Source organism: Gorilla gorilla, chromosome 20 (assembly GCF_029281585.2).
Source record: "Gorilla gorilla gorilla isolate KB3781 chromosome 20, NHGRI_mGorGor1-v2.1_pri, whole genome shotgun sequence".
Classification (NCBI taxonomy): domain Eukaryota; kingdom Metazoa; phylum Chordata; class Mammalia; order Primates; family Hominidae; genus Gorilla; species Gorilla gorilla.
The window spans coordinates 58,302,162-58,319,440 of NC_073244.2; the positions used below are offsets into that span (position 1 = coordinate 58,302,162).

Genomic DNA, 17,279 nt, shown 5'->3' on the forward strand with positions numbered 1-17,279 from the left:
ATCTACTAAGGGAGCACCAACCAAGAGATGAGGAGTCCTGTTGTATCCCATCCTCCCTTGGTCTTGTGTTCAGCCATTCTACTGTGTATAGTGGTGTCTCATTGTGGTTTCCCGTGGTGTTTAAGAGACAGGGTCTGGCTGGGCGTGGTGGCTCACGCCTGTAATCCCAGCACTTTGGGAGGCCGAGGTGGGTGGATCACTTGAGGCACCGGTCTCTACTAAAAATACAAAAATTAGCTGGGCGTGGTGGCAGATACCTGTAGTCCCAGCTACTTCGGAGGCTGAGGCAGGAGAATCACTTGAACCTGGGAGGCGGAGGTTGCAGTGAGCCAAGATCGTGCCACTGCACTGCACTCCAGCCCAGACAACAGAGCCAGACTCCGTTTCAAAAAAAAAAAAAAGCTACAGGGTCTCACTCTGTTGCCCAGGCTGGAGTGCAGTGGCATGATCATGGGTCACTGCATCCTTAAACTCCTGGGCTCAAGGAATCCTCCCCACCTCAGCCTTCTGAGTAGCTGGGACTGCAGGTGTGCACCACTGCACCTGCCTAATTTTTTGTGTTGTTTTTGAGACAGAGTTTTGCTCTTTCACCCGGGCTAGAGTGCAGTGGTGCGATCTCGGCTCACTGCAACCTCTGCCTCCCGGGTTCAAGCAATTCTCCTACCTCAGCCTCCTGAGTAGCTGGGACTACAGGCGCCCACCACCATGTCTGGCTAATTTTTGTATTTTTAGTAGAGACAGGGTTTCACCATGTTGGCCAGGATGATCTTAAACTCCTGACCTCGTGATTCGCCCGCCTCGGCCTTCCAAAGTGCTGGGATTACAGGTGTGAGCCACCGTGCTCGGCCTTAATTTTTGTATTTTTTTTGTAGAGACGACGTCTCACTATGTTGCCCAGGCTTGTCTTGAACTCCTGGCCTGGAGTGATCTCAAAGTGCTGGGATTACAGGTGTGAGCCCCCATGCCCAGCCCAGTGGTGTTTCTTGATGAGCAGATACTGTCATTGCAGTGGCCAGTGCTTTAAGTCAAATTCTCAAGAACACCTGATTAAATAGTTGACACTCAATTTTATTGCTAAAAAAATGTCCTCTGGAGTGACAGCAGGTATTTGTCCTCAGCCTCTCCCCAGAGTCCCTGGGAGTGTTTCTGTTATTGTGGAGGGAATAGGGGATCTGGGGACAGGGTGGGACGTACCATGGGGATAGGAGGTCACAGAACACACACACACACACACACACGTGCACACACACATCCCCCCACAACTACAGCGGCCAAAATAACCAGCATGGTGTTGCAACATCCCCCCAGTGGGGGCTAGAATTCCCCATGGTGACCTGTGACCTGCTCCCCGAGACAGGGGAGGCCAGGCAGGTCACGGTGGGGATGCAGCAGGACATTATTTCTCCATCTTGCTGTTTTCTAGCCTTGAGTTGGGGACATGAGTGAGAACTGGGGGTTTTGAGGAGTAACCCTTATGAACACATGTACTCCAGCAGCCAGGCATCCCAGATCTCCTGTCCTGGAGGGAGCCGGGGCCCCTGGCTCCCCAGAGTGTGCAGGCAGACCCCCAGAGCCCTAGCTCATCCATTTATCCATTCCTCATAATCCAGTGTCCAATGAGCACCCCCAGCAGGGCAGGGAAGGTCTCTCCCGGGGTTTACATGACTGATTCCTTCTCAGAGGCAGCCGTGGCATCCCCTGCGGGCCCCCGATAGTGTTTGAGGAGGGGGTTTCCTTCCTCAGTGGGGACTGGCAGCGGATCCAGGGGCAGCTCACTCTTCACTTGTATCAACTCAGGCTCTGTGCTTCTCGACTCCGTACGGTCCACGTAATTTTGGAGGAGTCCTGCCCCCAGAGCGTCACCTTCTACATTGAGGACGGTACAGGACCGGTCACTAAAGGGGTAGAAATGACAGCAAAGTAAGCGGGAGGGGGAGGGGGAGAGGGAAGGAAAGGGCCAAGGCCTAAGCCTCCTGCCTCTCTCCCCCTGGAAGCTAAAAAGTAAAAATTAAGAGTTGGAGTCAGCCTGGGCAACATAGTAAGATCCCATCTTTGTATATATAAAAAAAAAAAAAAATTAGCCAGGCATGGTAGTGCACACCTATAGTCTCAGCTACTCAGGAGGCTGAGGCAGGAGGATCGCTTGAGCCTGGGAGGTGGAGGCTGCAGTGATCACAACCATGATCACATCACTACACTCCAGCCTGGGTGACAGAGCCAGACTGTGTCTCGAAAAAAATTATAATTCACCTACCATAAAATTAACCTTTTAAAAGTGTCCATCTTGGTATTTTTTAGTATATTCAGACTTGTGCAACCATTGCCAATAATCAATTCCAGAATTTTTTTTTTTTTTTTGAGACAGGATCTCACTCTGTTGCCCAGGCTGGAGTGCAGCGGCACAATCTCGGCTCACTGCAACCTCCACCTCCCAAGTTCAAGCGATTCTCCTGCCTCAGCCTCCTGAGTAGCTGAGATCACAGGACAGGCGTACACCACCATACCCGGCTAATTTTTTTGTATTTTTAGTGGAGATGGGGTTTCACCATATTGGTCAGGCTTGTCTCAAACTCCTAACCTCAAATAATCCACCTGCCTGGGCCTCCCAAAATGTTGGGATTACAGGTGTGAGCCACCGTGCCTGGCTGCTTTCCAATCTTTATACTCTTAATAGCTTAATCGTGATAGCAAATAATTATGTAGCAATTACTGCTTACTGGGGGCTGCTCTAAGGGGTGTGTGTCTGTTATCTAATCTCTAAGGGGGAGAGACTGTTCTTCTCCCCATTTTACTGATGGAGAAACTGAGACGCAGGGAGATTAAGCACTTCCCGAGGTCACAACAGTGAATGCTGGAGCTGGGATGTGAACCTGAGCAGTCTGGCTGAAGAGTCTGCTGTATTCACCACACAGACGCTCTACTTTTCTGACGTCCCTGTTAGAGCCACAAAGATGCCATTCCTTGCCCTCAGGAATGCTCAAGGTTCCCCCCATTTCCTCCAGAATTCCTTCCTTCTTCTCTTCCTCTTCTGTCCAGAGGCTCTAAGGACTCTCACTCACTCATCCTCTTTCCCAGGGGTCCCCTGGCCCTGCCCCAGTCTCCAGACCCACACTCACACTAGCCAGTCCACAGCCAGGATCAAGGAGATATGGTCGACCGGGAGGTTGACTGCTTCGAGGATGATGGCCAGAGTGAGGACACCTCCAGCAGGGATGCCCGCTGCCCCCACGCTGGACGCTGTGGCCGTGACCCTGAGGGAGAAGGTGGGAGGTTAGGCAGATGCCTCTCTTGTGGGAGAAGATGGGGGTCAATAGGGGTCCGGGGGTCCCATCCGCAGCCCCCTGACACTCACAGGATGGTGATGATCTTTACAAAGTCCAAGGACTGCTGGCTGAGCTGTGCAATGAACACTGCGGCCACGCACTGGAAGAGCGCGGCACCGTCCATGTTGACGGTGGCGCCGATGGGCAGGATGAAACGGCTGATGTGCTTGGCCACGCCATTATTCTCCTCCACGCACTTCATCATCAGCGGCAGCGTGGCGGAACTGCAAGGGATGGGGGAGCTGAGTTAGGTTAACCTGCTGACCGGGGCTCCGCCCACCCTCCAGGTCCAGCCCAGGTGAGGCCTCGCCTACCCCACCCCAACCAGCCAAAGCCCCACCCACCCCACCTAGTGGATCCCCACCAGAGCCTGCCTAAGCAAAGCCCTCTCACCCAACCAGCCAAAGACTGCCCACCCTCCAGGTCTAACCTGCACCACCCACCCAGTTGAAGCCCCGCTCACCCAGAGCCCACCCACACCACCTGCCCAGCCAAAGCCCCGCCCACCCAGATCCCGCCCATACCACTTGCCCAGCCAAAGCCCCGCCCACCAGATCCTGCCCATACCACCTGCCCAGCCGAAGTCCCACCCACGTCCCCAGTCTGTCCCTTGGCCCAAGGCCCCCACATCTAACCTAGACCCCCCTTCCCTCCTACCATGTCCAGACTCCACCCCCCAGCCCTCACTTGCTATATCTAAGCTCTTTTCCCACAAGCAGGCAGCACTAGGGAACTCAATACCAGGATTACAAAATCTATGAGTCCTGGAACCCCTGGGAGAGTATAGACTATACCTCCCAAAATACCCACACAATTCACACCTAAATTCTAATGTCTGGGTCCTGCTGACTCTCACCAATAATACACTAAGAATTACTATTGTCTTGGAAGGGGACAGGGTCAGCAGGGATGAATGAAATGCCCAGGAGAGACGGTGGAAGGAGTTCTGAGGTTGAATCAGAGCAGAACTTAAGAGCCCCCCAGGGGCATGGCAGCTCACACCTATAATCCCAGCACTTTTGGAGGCCAAGGTGGGCGGATCACTTGAGGCCAGGAGTTTGAGACCAGCCTGGCCAACATGGCGAAACCCCGTCTCTACTAAAAACACAAAAATTAGCTGGGTATGGTGGTGGACACTTGCAGTCCCAGCTACTCAGGAGGCTGAGGCAGAGAATCACTTGAACCCAGGAGGCAGAGATTGCAGTGAGCTGAGATCACACCACTACACTCCAGCCTGGGCAACAGAGCAAGACACCATTGTTTAAAACAAAAGAAAAAAAAGAGTGCCTCCAGGGCCACGGGGAGGCAGTGTAAGAAAGAGGGAAATAAATCTCTAGGGCAATCATTTCCTATCTTTTTAAGGGCGGGGATAAATCCAGGACCTTATGAGAATCTCCTGAAGTATGGCCCCTGTACCCAGATACAATGTCCCGGGCAGAGAAAATTTCATCCACTCCATGCCGCTTAGCGGATTAAACATCCCACCCTAGCCCACCCCAAGGCCGTACCTGGAAGAGGTCCCAAAGGCAGTGGCCAGCGGTGTCACGATGCCCCACAGGAAGCGGTAGGGGTTTTTACGGGTGAAGAGGAAGTAGATGAGGGGCAGTACCAGGAGCCCGTGGATGGCGTGACCCAGCAGGCAGCACAGAATGTACTTGCCAAGGCGGGCAAACAGTAAACCCACATCCTCCATCTCCACGATCTTGCCAGCCACCAGGAACATGATGCCCACAGGGGCGTACCTGATCAGTAACACAGGAGACAGCTTGTTGCCTCTTCCACGGGCCCAGTGGCCAGGCGTGAGGCTCAGCACCCTGCCCACATCTTCCCGCCTTCCTGAGGTCAGGAGAAGCCCCAGCAATATGTGCTTCAGCATGGGCACCACTCCCAGGCCTGGACCCTGAAGCCCCCATGCCAATCTCATGCTCTCTTTCCCCTCAAAGGTAGAGCAGCCCGGAGATAAAACTCTCCGTGCAGGCCGGGCACGGTGGCTCACAACTGTAATCCCAGCACTTTGGGAGGCTGAGGCGGGTGGATCACCTGAGGTCGGGAGTTCAAGACCAGCCTGACCCACATGGAGAAACCCCGTCTCTACTAAAAATACAAAATTAGCCAGGCGTGGTGGCGCATGCCTGCAATCCCAGCTACTCGGGAGGCTCAGGCAGGAGAATTGCTTGAATCAGGGAAGCAGAGGTTGCTGTGAGCCGAGATCATGCCATTGCACTCCAGCCTGGGCAACAAGAGTGAAACTCCATCTCAAAAAAAAAAAAAAAAGTCTCAGTGCTTCCATCACCACGTGAAGCAGTCACCAGATTTGGACTTCACATGGGAGCCAGAAAGAAATGTCCATCAGTGTGTGCCATTCACACTTCCTGGGTTGGTTTGCTATGGCAGCTAGCATGACTTGAGCCAATACGCTCTCTGCAGATGATGAAAGATAAAGAGGCTGGGCACAGTGGCTCATGCCTATAATCCCAGCACTTTAGGAGGCAAAAGCAGGAGGATTACTTGAGGCCAGGAGTTCTCGAGACCAGCTAGGGCAACACAGCAAGACCCAGTCTCTACAAAAAATAAAAATAGGCCAGGCACAGTGGCTCATACCTGTAATCCCAGCATGCAGGGAGGTGGAGGCAGACAGATCGCTTGAGCCCAGGAGTTCAAGACCAGCCTGGGCAACATGTCTCTCTCTCTTTTTTTTTTGAGATGGAGTCTCGCTCTGTTGCCGAGGCTGGAGTGCAGTGGCATGATCTCGGCTCACTGCACCCTCCGCCTCCCGCGTTCAAGCGATTCTCCTGCCTCAGCCTCCCAAGTAGCTGGGACTACAGGCGCGTGCTACCATGCCCAGCTAATTTTTTGTATTTTTAGTAGAGACAGGGTTTTTCCGTGTTAGCCAGGATGGTCTCGATCTCCTGACCTCGTGATCTGCCCGCCTCAGCCTCCCAAAGTGCTGGGATTATAGGCATGAGCCTCCGCACCGGGCCACCCAGTTTCTTAAACAACAACAACAACAAAAATGAGCTAGGCTTTGTGGCTGGGGTCTGTAGTCCCAGCCACTTAGGAGGCTGAGGTGGGAGGATCACCTGAACCCAGGAGGTCCGGGCTGCAGTGAGCTGTGATCATGCCACACTGCACTCCAACCTAGGCAACAGAGCGAGATCCTAGTTCAAAAAAACGTTTTTTTAAATTACTATTATTATTATTATTTAGACAGAGTCTCGTTCTGTTGCCCAGGCTGGAGTGTAGTGGTGCAATCTTGGCTCGCTGCAACCTTTGCCTCCCAGGTTCAAGCGATTTTCATGCCTCAGCCTCCCGAGTAGTAGCTAGGATTAAAGGTGTACACCACCATTCCCAGCTAATATTTGTATTTTTTTGTAGAGAGGGTTTTTCGCCATGTTGGCCAGGCTAGCCTCTAACTCCTGGCCTCAAGCAATCTTCCCACCTCAGCCTCCCAAAGTGCTGGGATTACAGGTGTGAGGTACCACAACCAGCCAAAAAACACATTTTTAAAATAAAAATTTGAAGGCCAGGAGCGGTGGCTCATGCCTGAAATCCCAGCACTTTGGGAGGCCGAAGAGGGTGGATCGCTTGAGGTCAGGAGTTTGAGACCAGCCTGGCCAACGTGGCAAAACCCTGTCTCTACTAAAAATACAAAAATTAGCTGGGTGTGATGGTGAGTGCCTGTGGTCCCAGCTGCTCAGGAGGCTGAGGCAGGAGAATCACTTGAACATGGGAGGCAGACATGGCAGTGAGCTGAGACTGTGCCACTGCACCTCCAGCCTGGGCGACAGAGCAAGACTCTGTCTCTAAATAAATAAATTAATTAAATAAATACAAATTTTAGAAAGGCCATGGCCTGGGTCTTAATAACAACTCCCAGGTATGAAGCATTTTCGATGTGCTCTGCCCTTGAACACGATGTTGAATCTTCCCAACAACCCCCGGAGGGAGGTCCTATGAGTCAGATTGCAGATTACACAACACCCAATAGATTCCTCATGGGAATGCTGGGAGGATGCAATGAGATGCCAGTTGAAAGGAGCTAAAGCTTTTAACAGACAATAAGTGATCTATAAACTTCAGGTGGGGTTATTATCACCCTCTCCTGCTGTGAAGATCCCAGGGATGGCTCCAAGCCAAGAGGACTCCCAAGTCCGGGCGCGGTGGCTCACGCCTGTAATCCCAGCACTTCGGGAGGCCGAGGTGGGCGGATCACCTGAGGTCGGGAGTTTGAGACCAGCCTGACCAACATGGAGAAACCCCGTCTCTACTAAAAATACAAAATTAGCCGGGCATGGTGGCGCATGCCTGTAATCCCAGCTACTCGGGAGACTGAAGCAGGAGAATCTCTTGAACTCGGGAGGCGGAGTTTGCAGTGAGCCGAGATCACGTCATTGCACTCCAGCCTGGGCAACAAGAACGAAACTCCATCTCAAAAAAATAAAATAAAATAAAAGCCTCCCAACATCACTTCCCTAGACTACTCGATCATCGGTCGCCCATCAATCATCACTGACTAGTTATCTCCCCAGTCCCTTCTTGTAAGTCACAGAAGAAAGGCATATTTTCCCAGCCACTTGTGCAGAGAAGGGAGGCTAGATACCCAAGTTCTGGCCAGTGGGAAGTATCCAGAAGTTATACAAGCAAAATGCCCAATAAATATTAGCTACTAGGATTTACTGTAGGCACGCAATAAGCCAGGCACTGTCCTAAGACCTTCCGTGTACTGTATTCACTTTCTTTTTTTTCTTCTTGAGACAGTTTCCCTCTGACCCCAGGTAGTGGCACGATCTCCGCTCACTGCAACTTCCGCCTCCCAGGCTTAAGTGATTCTCATACCTCAGGTTCCCAAGTAACCGGGATTACAGATGCGTGTCCCCACGCCTGGCTAATTTTTTTGTATTTTTAGTAGAGATGGGGTTTCACCATGTTGGCCAGGCTGGTTTTGAACTCCTGACCTCAAGTGATCCACCGGCCTCAGCCTCCCAAAGTGCCGTTCCCATTTTATAGATGAGGAAACTGAAGCAGAGAAGGAAAATCACTTGCCTAAAATCACATAGACAGGGAATGGTCAATGCTGGATTTAAATGCAGGTCATCTGGCTCCAAAGAGTAAATAGAGGGTGCCCCATCCCAAACAGAATGCCCCGCACCTGCCTCTGGCAGCAGACCGACCCTGCAACCCCACCCACCCCGAGCCTCCTCTCCCACCACCTACCACATGATCCAGGAGACTAGAACCATGGTGGCCTCATTGAAGGAGTTGAAGAAGCGGATAAGCAGCTCCCCCTCAGGCCCCAGCTTCCGCAGCGCCACACCAAAGACGATGGCAAACACTACCAAGCCCAGGATGTTCATCCCCTCCACCTCCTGCCCCACGGGCACCTGTGGGCAAGGAACAGATCGGGGTGGAAGGGACACTCAGTCTACCTGCACAGTCACTGAGGGCCTGTCCTTGGCACCACTGGGACCCAGCAGAGACAAGGCAGCCCTCAGACCCCTTCCTCCCAAGGCTCCCAGTCCAGGTCCAGGGGAAATATATTAGTTGTCAGGGATGGCCCAGAGTAGGTGGGACTGGAATAAGGGAGCCCAGGGGAGTGTGGGAACCAAGAGAGGGCAGTGCCAGCTTGGGGAGTAGGGGGCAGTCAGGGGGGACTTCCTGGAGGAAGAAGCATCTGAGCTGAGACCTGGAGGACAAGAGGAGTGAACCAGGTAAAGAAGGGTGGTAGAAGGATCTACAGAGAGGAAGCAGAATGTGCAACAGCCTAGAAATGAGTGCAACTTGGGCATTCAAAGAAGACCCATAATCTACTGTGGCTAGAGTAGAATAATCTGGGCAGGGTCACTAGTTAAGGATGGGCAGCCAGGCAGGCTGGCAGGGGTTTGACCTCACAGGGACCCCTTGGTCATAGACTGTAGCAAGGAGACTGGACTTTCTCCTGAAGGCACTGAGGCACATGGCAGGTCTCTGGGTACTGCAGAGATAGGGTCACATTTGTGTTTTGAAAAGATCCTTGGGCGGAGCACGGTGGCTCACGCCTGTAATCACAGCACTTTGGGAGGCTGAGGTGGGCGGATCACCTGAGGTGGGGAGTTCGAGACCACCCTGACCAACATGGAGAAACCCCATCTCTACTAAAAACACAAAATTAGCCGGGCATGGTGGCACATGCCTGTAATCCCAGCTACTCAGGAGGTTGAGGCAGGAGAATAATCACCTGAACCCGGGAGGCGGAGGTTGCAGTGAACCGAGATCGCACCATTGCATTCCAGCCTGGACAACAAGTACAAAATTGTCCCAAAAAAAAAAAAGAAAGAAAGAAAGAAAAGAAAAGATCCTCGGGGCCAGGAGCAGTGCCTCACGCCTGTAATCCCAACACTTTGCGAGGCGGCCAAGGTGGGCAGATCACTTGAGCCCGAGAGTGCAAGACCAGCCTGGGCAACATGGCAAAACTCAGTCTCTATAAAAGATACGGAAATTAGCCAGGTGTGTTATAGTCGCAGCTACAGGGAAGGCTGAGGTGAGAAGGATCACTTGAGCCCAGGAGGTCAAGACTGCAGTGAGCTGTGATCGTGCCACCGTACTCCAGCCTGAATGATGGAGAGAGATCCTGTGTCAGAAAAACAACAACAAAAACCTCTGGCTGGCTGCCAGTTTGAGCAGGTTGAGGGTGGATGGAAGGGGGCAGGGAGAGGGCAGCACGGAATGGGGTTGGTGGGTGAGGGATAAAGGGAGAAAGGAAGAGCCTGGACACCTGGGGCGGGAAAAGAGGGGACAAAGTAGAGACCTATCCAGAGGGCAGAAAAGACAGAAATTGGGGAAGGACTGCAGAGTGTCAATCAAATTCCACAGCAAAGACTAAGGCAGAAATAAAACCAAAAAGTTACAGCAATGGGCAAAGAGGTAGAGCCCCCGCTGCCTCCCACTGCTCTCACCTTCACCCTGGTTCCGGTGATATTCCTCTCTTCATAGGTGGTAGAGTACTGTAGGTGGGGTTGGGAAGAGTCAGTGTCCATCGTTACCAGGGCCTCCCAACCCCATGCCAAGCTAACAATGCTCAAAGCCTGCCCTTCCACATCCTTTCAATGTGATCTCATTTCATCTGCTGGCAACCCCATGGGGCAGGATGATCAATACCCCCATTTTCCAGAGGTGGAAAACCGAGGCTCAGAGAGGTAAACACATTTACCCAGAGTCACACAGCTAGAATTAAAACTCACAGGAGGCTCTGAGCCCGTATTCTCATTGACATGCATTTTTCCAGGAACTAACCAAAATCAGGTAGCAAGGGCTCCCCCTGGCTGGCATCCCTCCCTGTCCACCCCCATCCCCTCAGGACACCCCTGAGGACTCACTGAGCGAAAGGCTGCTGACACCAGGTTGGATGGGAAGATATTTCTGCAGAGACAGACACACAGAGGGTTATTAGATACCATAGTGGGAGGCAGCATTGTCTGAGAGGCTGGGTTGGCGTTTTAAGGCAGCGAGTGGAAGCTTTGGGGCCTGCACGCAAACACAGCCCCTACTCATGCCTCAGCCCGGCAGGGTTGGGCCCCTTTGCAGGACGTGGGGAGTCAGCCTCCTTCAGCCCCAAGAGGCTGGTGTGCTAGCCCTGAGGCACTGTGGGTTCGGGGTGAGGAATGCTGGCCTCCCACGGCAGGCCAGGGCAGGTCGCCCCGGGCCTCAGCTCCACCCCATGCAGCAAACTTAATACCCTGGACAGCTTGCATCAGCCACTTCCTCCTGGAGGGCCTGCCAGCGGCTCTGAGAGTATGGGGGAGGATCTGGGTGTGTTGGGAGGCGGTGGCAGGGAGGGAGACAAGGGACGGCTTCATATCTCATGAATATGCATCTGTGTTTACAAGGCTACTCTTACTCTTGTGTGACAGTGTCTGCCTTAAGATGAAAATAGTAGCTAAGGCCAAGGCGCCGTGGCTCTTGCCTGGAATCCCAGCACTTTGGGAAGCCAAGGCAGACAGATCGCTTGAGCCAGGAGTTGAAGACCAGCCTGGGCAACATGACGAAACCGTGTCTCTACAAAAAATACAAAAATTAGCCAGGTGTGGTGGCATGTGCCTGTAGTTCCAGCTACTCTGGAGGCTGAGGTGGGAGGATCACTCGAGCCCGAGGAGGTTGAGGCTGCAGTGAACCAAGATCATGCCACTGCATTCCAGCCTGGGACCGAGTGAGACTCTCTCAAAAAATATATATAGCAGCTAAGCCATCTACAGCACCTACTGTGTGGCAGGCAGGCATTTTGGCCTGTGCTTGACACAAATTAACCCATTTCATCCTCACAACAGCCTTGGGGATAATCACTATTACCCCATTTTATAGAAAAGGAAGCTGGGGCCCAGAAGGGTAAAGAAAATTGCCCAGCTGGAAAATAGCAGAGCTGGGATTTGAACCCAGCCAGCTGGCTCCATAGCCCCAACCACTCCACATGCTCCCTCTCACCAATGACCGGTGTACAGCCAATGCCATGTGTCCATATACAATCTGTCAAATGTTAATGGTTTGGGTGCAGGTTAAGGTTCAGCAGTATGGGACAGTGTCCATGGATGGCCAGCCATGCATCACGGTACAGTAAAATAACATCATGGTAGAGGAATGAGTTTGGCCAGGTGCGGTGGCTCACGCCAGTAATTCCAGCCTTTTGGGAGGCTGAGGTGGGCAGATAACTTGAGGTCAGGGGTTCGAGACCAGCCTGGCCAACATGGCGAAACCCCGTCTCTACTAAAAACACAAAAATTATCCAGGCGTGGTGGCACACCCCTTTAATCCCAGCTACTCAGAAGGCTGAGGCACGAGAATCACTTAAATCCAGGAGGTAGAGGTTGCAATGAGCCAAGATCGCACCACTGCACTCCAGCCTGAGCAACAGAGACTGTCTCAAAAAAAAAAAAAAAAAAAAAAAAGCATGAGTTTATTGGTGTGTGACCACACAGGTGTGTATGTGAGTGTGTATTGTGTGCTCTTGAGCCTGTGTTTAGATGTTGGCGTGGCTGGTGGCATCACTGAACGGCTGTGCTACAGGGGTCTTAGTACACAGTGAGCGTGTGTATGACCGCTGGTATCTGGCCATGTGTTTGTTGAGATGTTACAGCCTCAGCTGAGTGTCTGCGTGAATGTGTCCAGCTGTATGTTATTTGGTTATAAGCCTGTGTGGCAGGCCAAGTGTGAGCTACAGCTGTTTTGGCACGCAGGGGAGGCCTGTGCTCATAAACAGCCTCGGAGTGGGTGTGCCTGCCTGAAGGTCCGCCTGTACCACCCAGGCCCAGGCTGGGCCAGGACCCAGCTAATCTCCCCCCGCCAGAAGGTGCTCCCAGGCTTCAACTCGGGACACCAAGCCTGCCCCAGTCTCGCATCTCAGCCTGCACTGACGCCCCAGAGGCTGGGGAACCCTGTTCGGTGACTCATCATTTCCTTCCCCCAACTTCCAGGAAGTCCCCACCGTGGAGACACTGTGTCAGCAAGCCCTAAAGGCAAGCGCATGGGGGCCTCTGCCCCCCGCCCTCCTCAAAGTGGGGGAGGCCATTCTTGGGGGCGCGGGGCAGAGGCCAGGAGAAGGAAAAGAATCTGCTCCCCTTTCTAACTGGTCCTCTTCTGGGCTGCCTGCTAGGGGGTGGCCCAGACAGAGGAGGAAACGGGAGGGAAAGGCAGGGGTGGCAGGGCTGATCTAAAAGATAAAGGGGAAGCGGCCAGACCCCAGCTGAAATGGGCGGGAAGCGGAGGCCAAAAACAGAGCCTGGTTATGTCCGAGTGACACGTGGTGTGGGGGTGCCCCAGGGCTGGGAAGAGGGCCTGGTGGGAGTTACTCAGATCTCAGATCCTCCAGGGGCTCCTTACCCAGGGATCCCAAACTCTCCGACCCTGGCCCCAAATTATATCTAGAAGCCCCATCTTGGGGCCCTTGACCACGCAAAGATTCCCCCCGCAAAAGTTCCTCCTGGGGTCCCCTCCCCTCAGTGTCTTTCTCCCCTAGGCAGACCCTCCTATGTCTCCCCAGATCACTTTCTTCTCCCTCTACAAGACCCCACTTATGTACCCAGGCCCCCAGATTTAGAAACCCCCTTCCCCAGGAGACTAGACTCACACTCCCGAGGGCTGGAGCCTCCCCTCAATATCCTGTCGAGTTTTCCTAAGACTCTAGAGGGAAGTCTCTGCTCCAGGGGCCCCAAAGCCCCGTCCTGTCCACGTGGCCACTCCCGCCATCCGTAACACTCCTCCCCACCTCCCGGGGGAGCGGGATCTGACCTCGCAAGATCCAGGAACGAATCGAGCACCTCCTTGCTGGGGGCATTTTCGGCACTGCCCGCGGCTCCCACGGAGGCGTTGATGGCGGCGGAGGCGGCGCCCGGCTGCAGCGCCAGCGCCAAGCCCACTCCGAGCGCCGACGCCAGCAGCGTGGTGACCAGGAAAAAGAGCAGCGCCCAGGCGCCCAGACGGCCGAGCGCGCCGGGGTCCAGGCTGGCGGCGCCGCCGATCAAGCTGCACACCACCAGCGGCAAGATGATCATCCGCAGCAGACGCAGCAGCAGCTCGCCCGGGAAGACGAAGGCGCTCAAGCGCTCCGGGCCCAACGCCAGCGCACCCCCGGCCCCCGACACCCCCAGTCCCAGCGCCACGCCGGCCACCACGGCCACCACTGTCAGCAGCACAAGCAGGTTGGCTCGAAGGCAGCGGCGCACCTGGTCCCGGGAACCGCAGTAGCCGCCTGCTGCCGCGCCTTGGTCCTCGATGGAGGCCAGCGCCAGGCCCCCGTTGGCGGTGGGCTCCGCCGCTGCGAGCCCCTTGGAGTCTCGAGGAGGATCGGCCACCATGATGGGAGGCACCGGGGTTTCTTAGCGCCTGGAAGCTGGCTGGGAGCGCTTGGGCTCCTTCCCAGGACCCGACGTTCCTAGGACTGAGTTGAGTAACAGCACCTGGAGACTGGAACTTTGGAGGGCTCCTTAGAGTTTTGAGTTCACAGCACTGAAGTTCCTTGGCTCTTGGAAGCTGGAGTGTTTAAATTCCCCAGGCTGGGCGATGAGGCTTCTTTGCTCTGCCCCGTGTGCCAGATGTCCGAAAGCTGGGAGTTCGGAGCGCCTGGGTTCCTTGGCCCTAGGAGCTGGGAATACGAGAGTTTCTCTGGGTGGGACGTGGGGCCCTTGGCTCCAGGAGGTTCAGTGCCCCCAGATGGCGGAGGTCTGCAGGAGGCTAGGTTCTGGTGGCGCAGATCCTGGACGCCTGGATCCGGGAGGCGGGGACCCGGGCTGCCTGGGTCTTGGACACTGAGGGCTGGGATGCCAGAATCTGGGGGCCGGGAAGCGGAGCTCCGGAAACAGGGGACCCAGGCTCTTAGGTCCGGGAGGGTAGGATGCGGGCCCCTGTGTACGGAAGGCGGTGGTCTGGTGTCCGGGAGTAGCGGTTACCAGCCCATAGAAAGCCTCCCGGGCGTGCCGCGTGGCTCTGAGCCCGTTTAGCGGAAGCTGCCAGGGATAAGGGTAGGGGGCGGGGCTTGAGAAGGCGGGGACCGACCCGCGGGCGCCGATTGGCTGCAGAGCGTTCGGAGACTGGGCGAGTAGGGGCGGGGCTGATACCCGAGATGGGCCAGGTCCCCCATAGAAGGCCGATTAATAATACCCATCTCCAGGATCCGGGCCCAGAGACGACGGGGCGGGGCCAGGAAGGGGCGGGGCCTTGGGAGGGTGATGTTTCCCGCCAAAGGAATTGGGTTGTGGGTTGGAGCCCTTAAACCACAGGGGTTCGTTCCCTGGTGCGAGGGTCGCTAGAAAGCTCCGGTGGTCCTCGGTGATTCATTTGCAACTCAGCTCAGCTTTGGAACTCCTCAGCCCTGAGTTTGGTCTTTAGTCGCCTCTGAGAACTTTAATTCCTCGAATATAAAGTGCAGGTGTTAAAAGCTTTTGTCTCATATGATTGCTGTAAGATTTAAATAAAATTGATGTATTTATTTAGGGAGCCGTGGCTCAAGCCTGTAATCCCACCACTTTGGGAGGTGAAGCGGGCGGATCACTTGAGGTCAGGAGGTCGAGACCAGCCTGGCCAACATGGTGAAACCCGTCTCTACTAAAAATACAAAAATTACCTGGTGTGGTGGCACGTGCCTGTAATCCCAGCTACTGGCAGCCTGAGGCAGGAGAATCGCTTGAACCCCAGAGGCAGAGGAAGTCATTCACCTTGAGGCCACACCTAGAGAGGATGACACGTGCATGCCCACCTCCCAAGCCCCTAACGGCACCCACTCTGCTGCCTCCCCAAATTCTCTGTTAGTGGCCGTTTGGGAGGTTAACAATGAATTATGATTCCTTGCTCCACCTGACAGTGTTGAAATCCTCATTCCTTTCCCATCTCTAGCCTGTTCTGTGACATTTCATGCTTTCACGCTTGCTCAAAGATTGTAGTGGTAATGTCAGAAGCTTCCTCCTACAGCAGCTGTGAGGCCTCAGGTAATTTACAACCTCTATGAGGCTCAGTCTTCATATGTGTAAATGGGAATAATAATAAGTCATACCGCCTTGAGTGTTGCAAGGGTTCAAATGAGATAATACGGCCGGGCGCAGTGGCTCACGCCTGTTATCCCACCACTTTGGGAGGTGAAGCGGGCAGATCACTTGAGGTCAGGAGTTCCAGACAAGCCTGGCCAACATGGCAAAACCCTGTCTCTACTGAAAATGCAAAAATTAGCTGGGTGTGGCGGCACATGCCTGTAATCCCAGCTACTCAGGAGGCTGAGGCAGAAGAATTGCTTGAATCCAGGAGGCAGAGGTTGCGAAGAGCCGAGATCTCACCACTGCACTCCAGCCTGGGTGACAGAGCGAGACTCCACCTCAAAAAAATAAAGTTATTTATTTGTGCTTTAAAATTTTTTGTTCTTTCTCTCTTCTTTTGTTTCTAACAAAAATGCCCTTCAGAAGAAAGTCAAATACTACTGCTGCGATTGCTGTTATTGTTATTATTACTGAAGAACAAGCTGGATGCAGTGGCACGCACCTGTAGTCCCAGGTATTTGGGAGGCTAAAGCAGGAGGATCCCTTGAGGCCAGGAGTTCAAGGCTGCGGTGAGCTATGATCGTGCCCACGATTGGCCACTAGACTCCATCCGGGGCAACATAGTGAGACCTTATCTTTAAAAACATGAAAATAGGCCAGGCATGGTGGCTCATGTCTGTAATCTCAGCACTTTGGGAGGCCAGAGTGGGCAGATCATAAGGTCAGGAGATCCAGACCATCCTGGCCAATATGGTGAAACTCTGTCTCTACTAAAAATACAAAAATTAGTTGGGCATGGTGGCATGCACTTGTAGTCCCAGCTACTCAGGAGGCTGAGGCAGGAGAATCGCTTGAACCCGGGAGGCGGAGGTTGCAGTGAGCCAAGATCACACCTCTGCACTCCAGCCTAGTGACAGAGTGAGACTCCGTCTCAAAATAAATAAATAAATATTTTAAAAAATTTTTCGGCTGGGCATGGTGGCTCCCGCCTGTAATCCCAGCACTTTGGGAGGCCGAGGCGGGTGGATCACAAGGTCGGGAGATCGAGACCATCCTGGCTAACACGGTTAAACCCCGTCTCTACTAAAAATACAAAAAATTAGCCAGGCATGGTGGCGGGCGCCTGTAGTCCCAGCTACTGGGGAGGCTGAGGCAGGAGAATGGTGTGAACCCGGGAGGCGGAGCTTGCAGTGAGCCGAGATCACGCCACTGCACTCCAGCCTGGGTGACAGAGCGAGACTCCGTCTCAAAAAAAAAAAAAAAAAAAAATTCACAGTGGCTTACACCCTTAATCCCAGCACTTTGGGAGGCCAAGGTGGGAGGCTCACTTGAGCCCAGGAATTTGAGACCAGCCTGGGCAACATGGCGAGACCCCATCTCTACAAAAAAATTAAAAAATAAGCTGAGTGTGGTGGTATGCGCCAATAGTCCCAGCTACTTAGGAGGCTGAGGCGGGAGGATCGCTTGA

At 53.9% G+C, this 17,279-nt stretch overlaps 1 protein-coding gene across 2 annotated transcripts; it reads right to left on the bottom strand.

Annotated features, from left to right (window-relative positions):
* Window positions 1-1,047: 1,047 nt before the first annotated feature.
* Window positions 1,048-16,179, bottom strand: SLC1A5 (solute carrier family 1 member 5). Of its 2 annotated transcripts, none has more exons than XM_019015032.3 (8): window positions 13,578-16,179; window positions 10,676-10,718; window positions 10,256-10,303; window positions 8,538-8,704; window positions 4,832-5,065; window positions 3,353-3,547; window positions 3,117-3,251; window positions 1,048-1,895 (listed from the first exon to the last, which is right to left on the bottom strand). In XM_019015032.3, the coding sequence occupies exons 1-8, from the start codon at window positions 14,141-14,143 to the stop codon at window positions 1,658-1,660; spliced, it is 1,626 nt and encodes a 541-aa protein (XP_018870577.2). In that variant the 5' UTR covers window positions 14,144-16,179; the 3' UTR covers window positions 1,048-1,657. The 2 variants fall into 2 exon arrangements, with proteins under 2 accessions (XP_018870577.2, XP_063557551.1); XM_063701481.1 differs by lacking the exon at window positions 13,578-16,179 and adding an exon at window positions 13,417-13,469.
* Between the last annotated feature and the right edge of the window lie 1,100 nt (window positions 16,180-17,279).

What these genes read in the sequence shown, in the direction of transcription:
- SLC1A5 (XM_019015032.3), bottom strand. Translation starts at nt 14,143, where the DNA reads ATGGTGGCCGATCCTCCTCGAGACTCCAAGGGGCTCGCAGCGGCGGAG. An exon ending in TGTCAGCAGCCTTTCGCTCA is followed by an intron (nt 10,304 to 10,675) that starts GTGAGTCCTCAG and finishes CCCCACCTACAG; the next exon opens with TACTCTACCACCTATGAAGA. An exon ending in CTAGTCTCCTGGATCATGTG is followed by an intron (nt 5,066 to 8,537) that starts GTAGGTGGTGGG and finishes GTTACTGATCAG; the next exon opens with GTACGCCCCTGTGGGCATCA.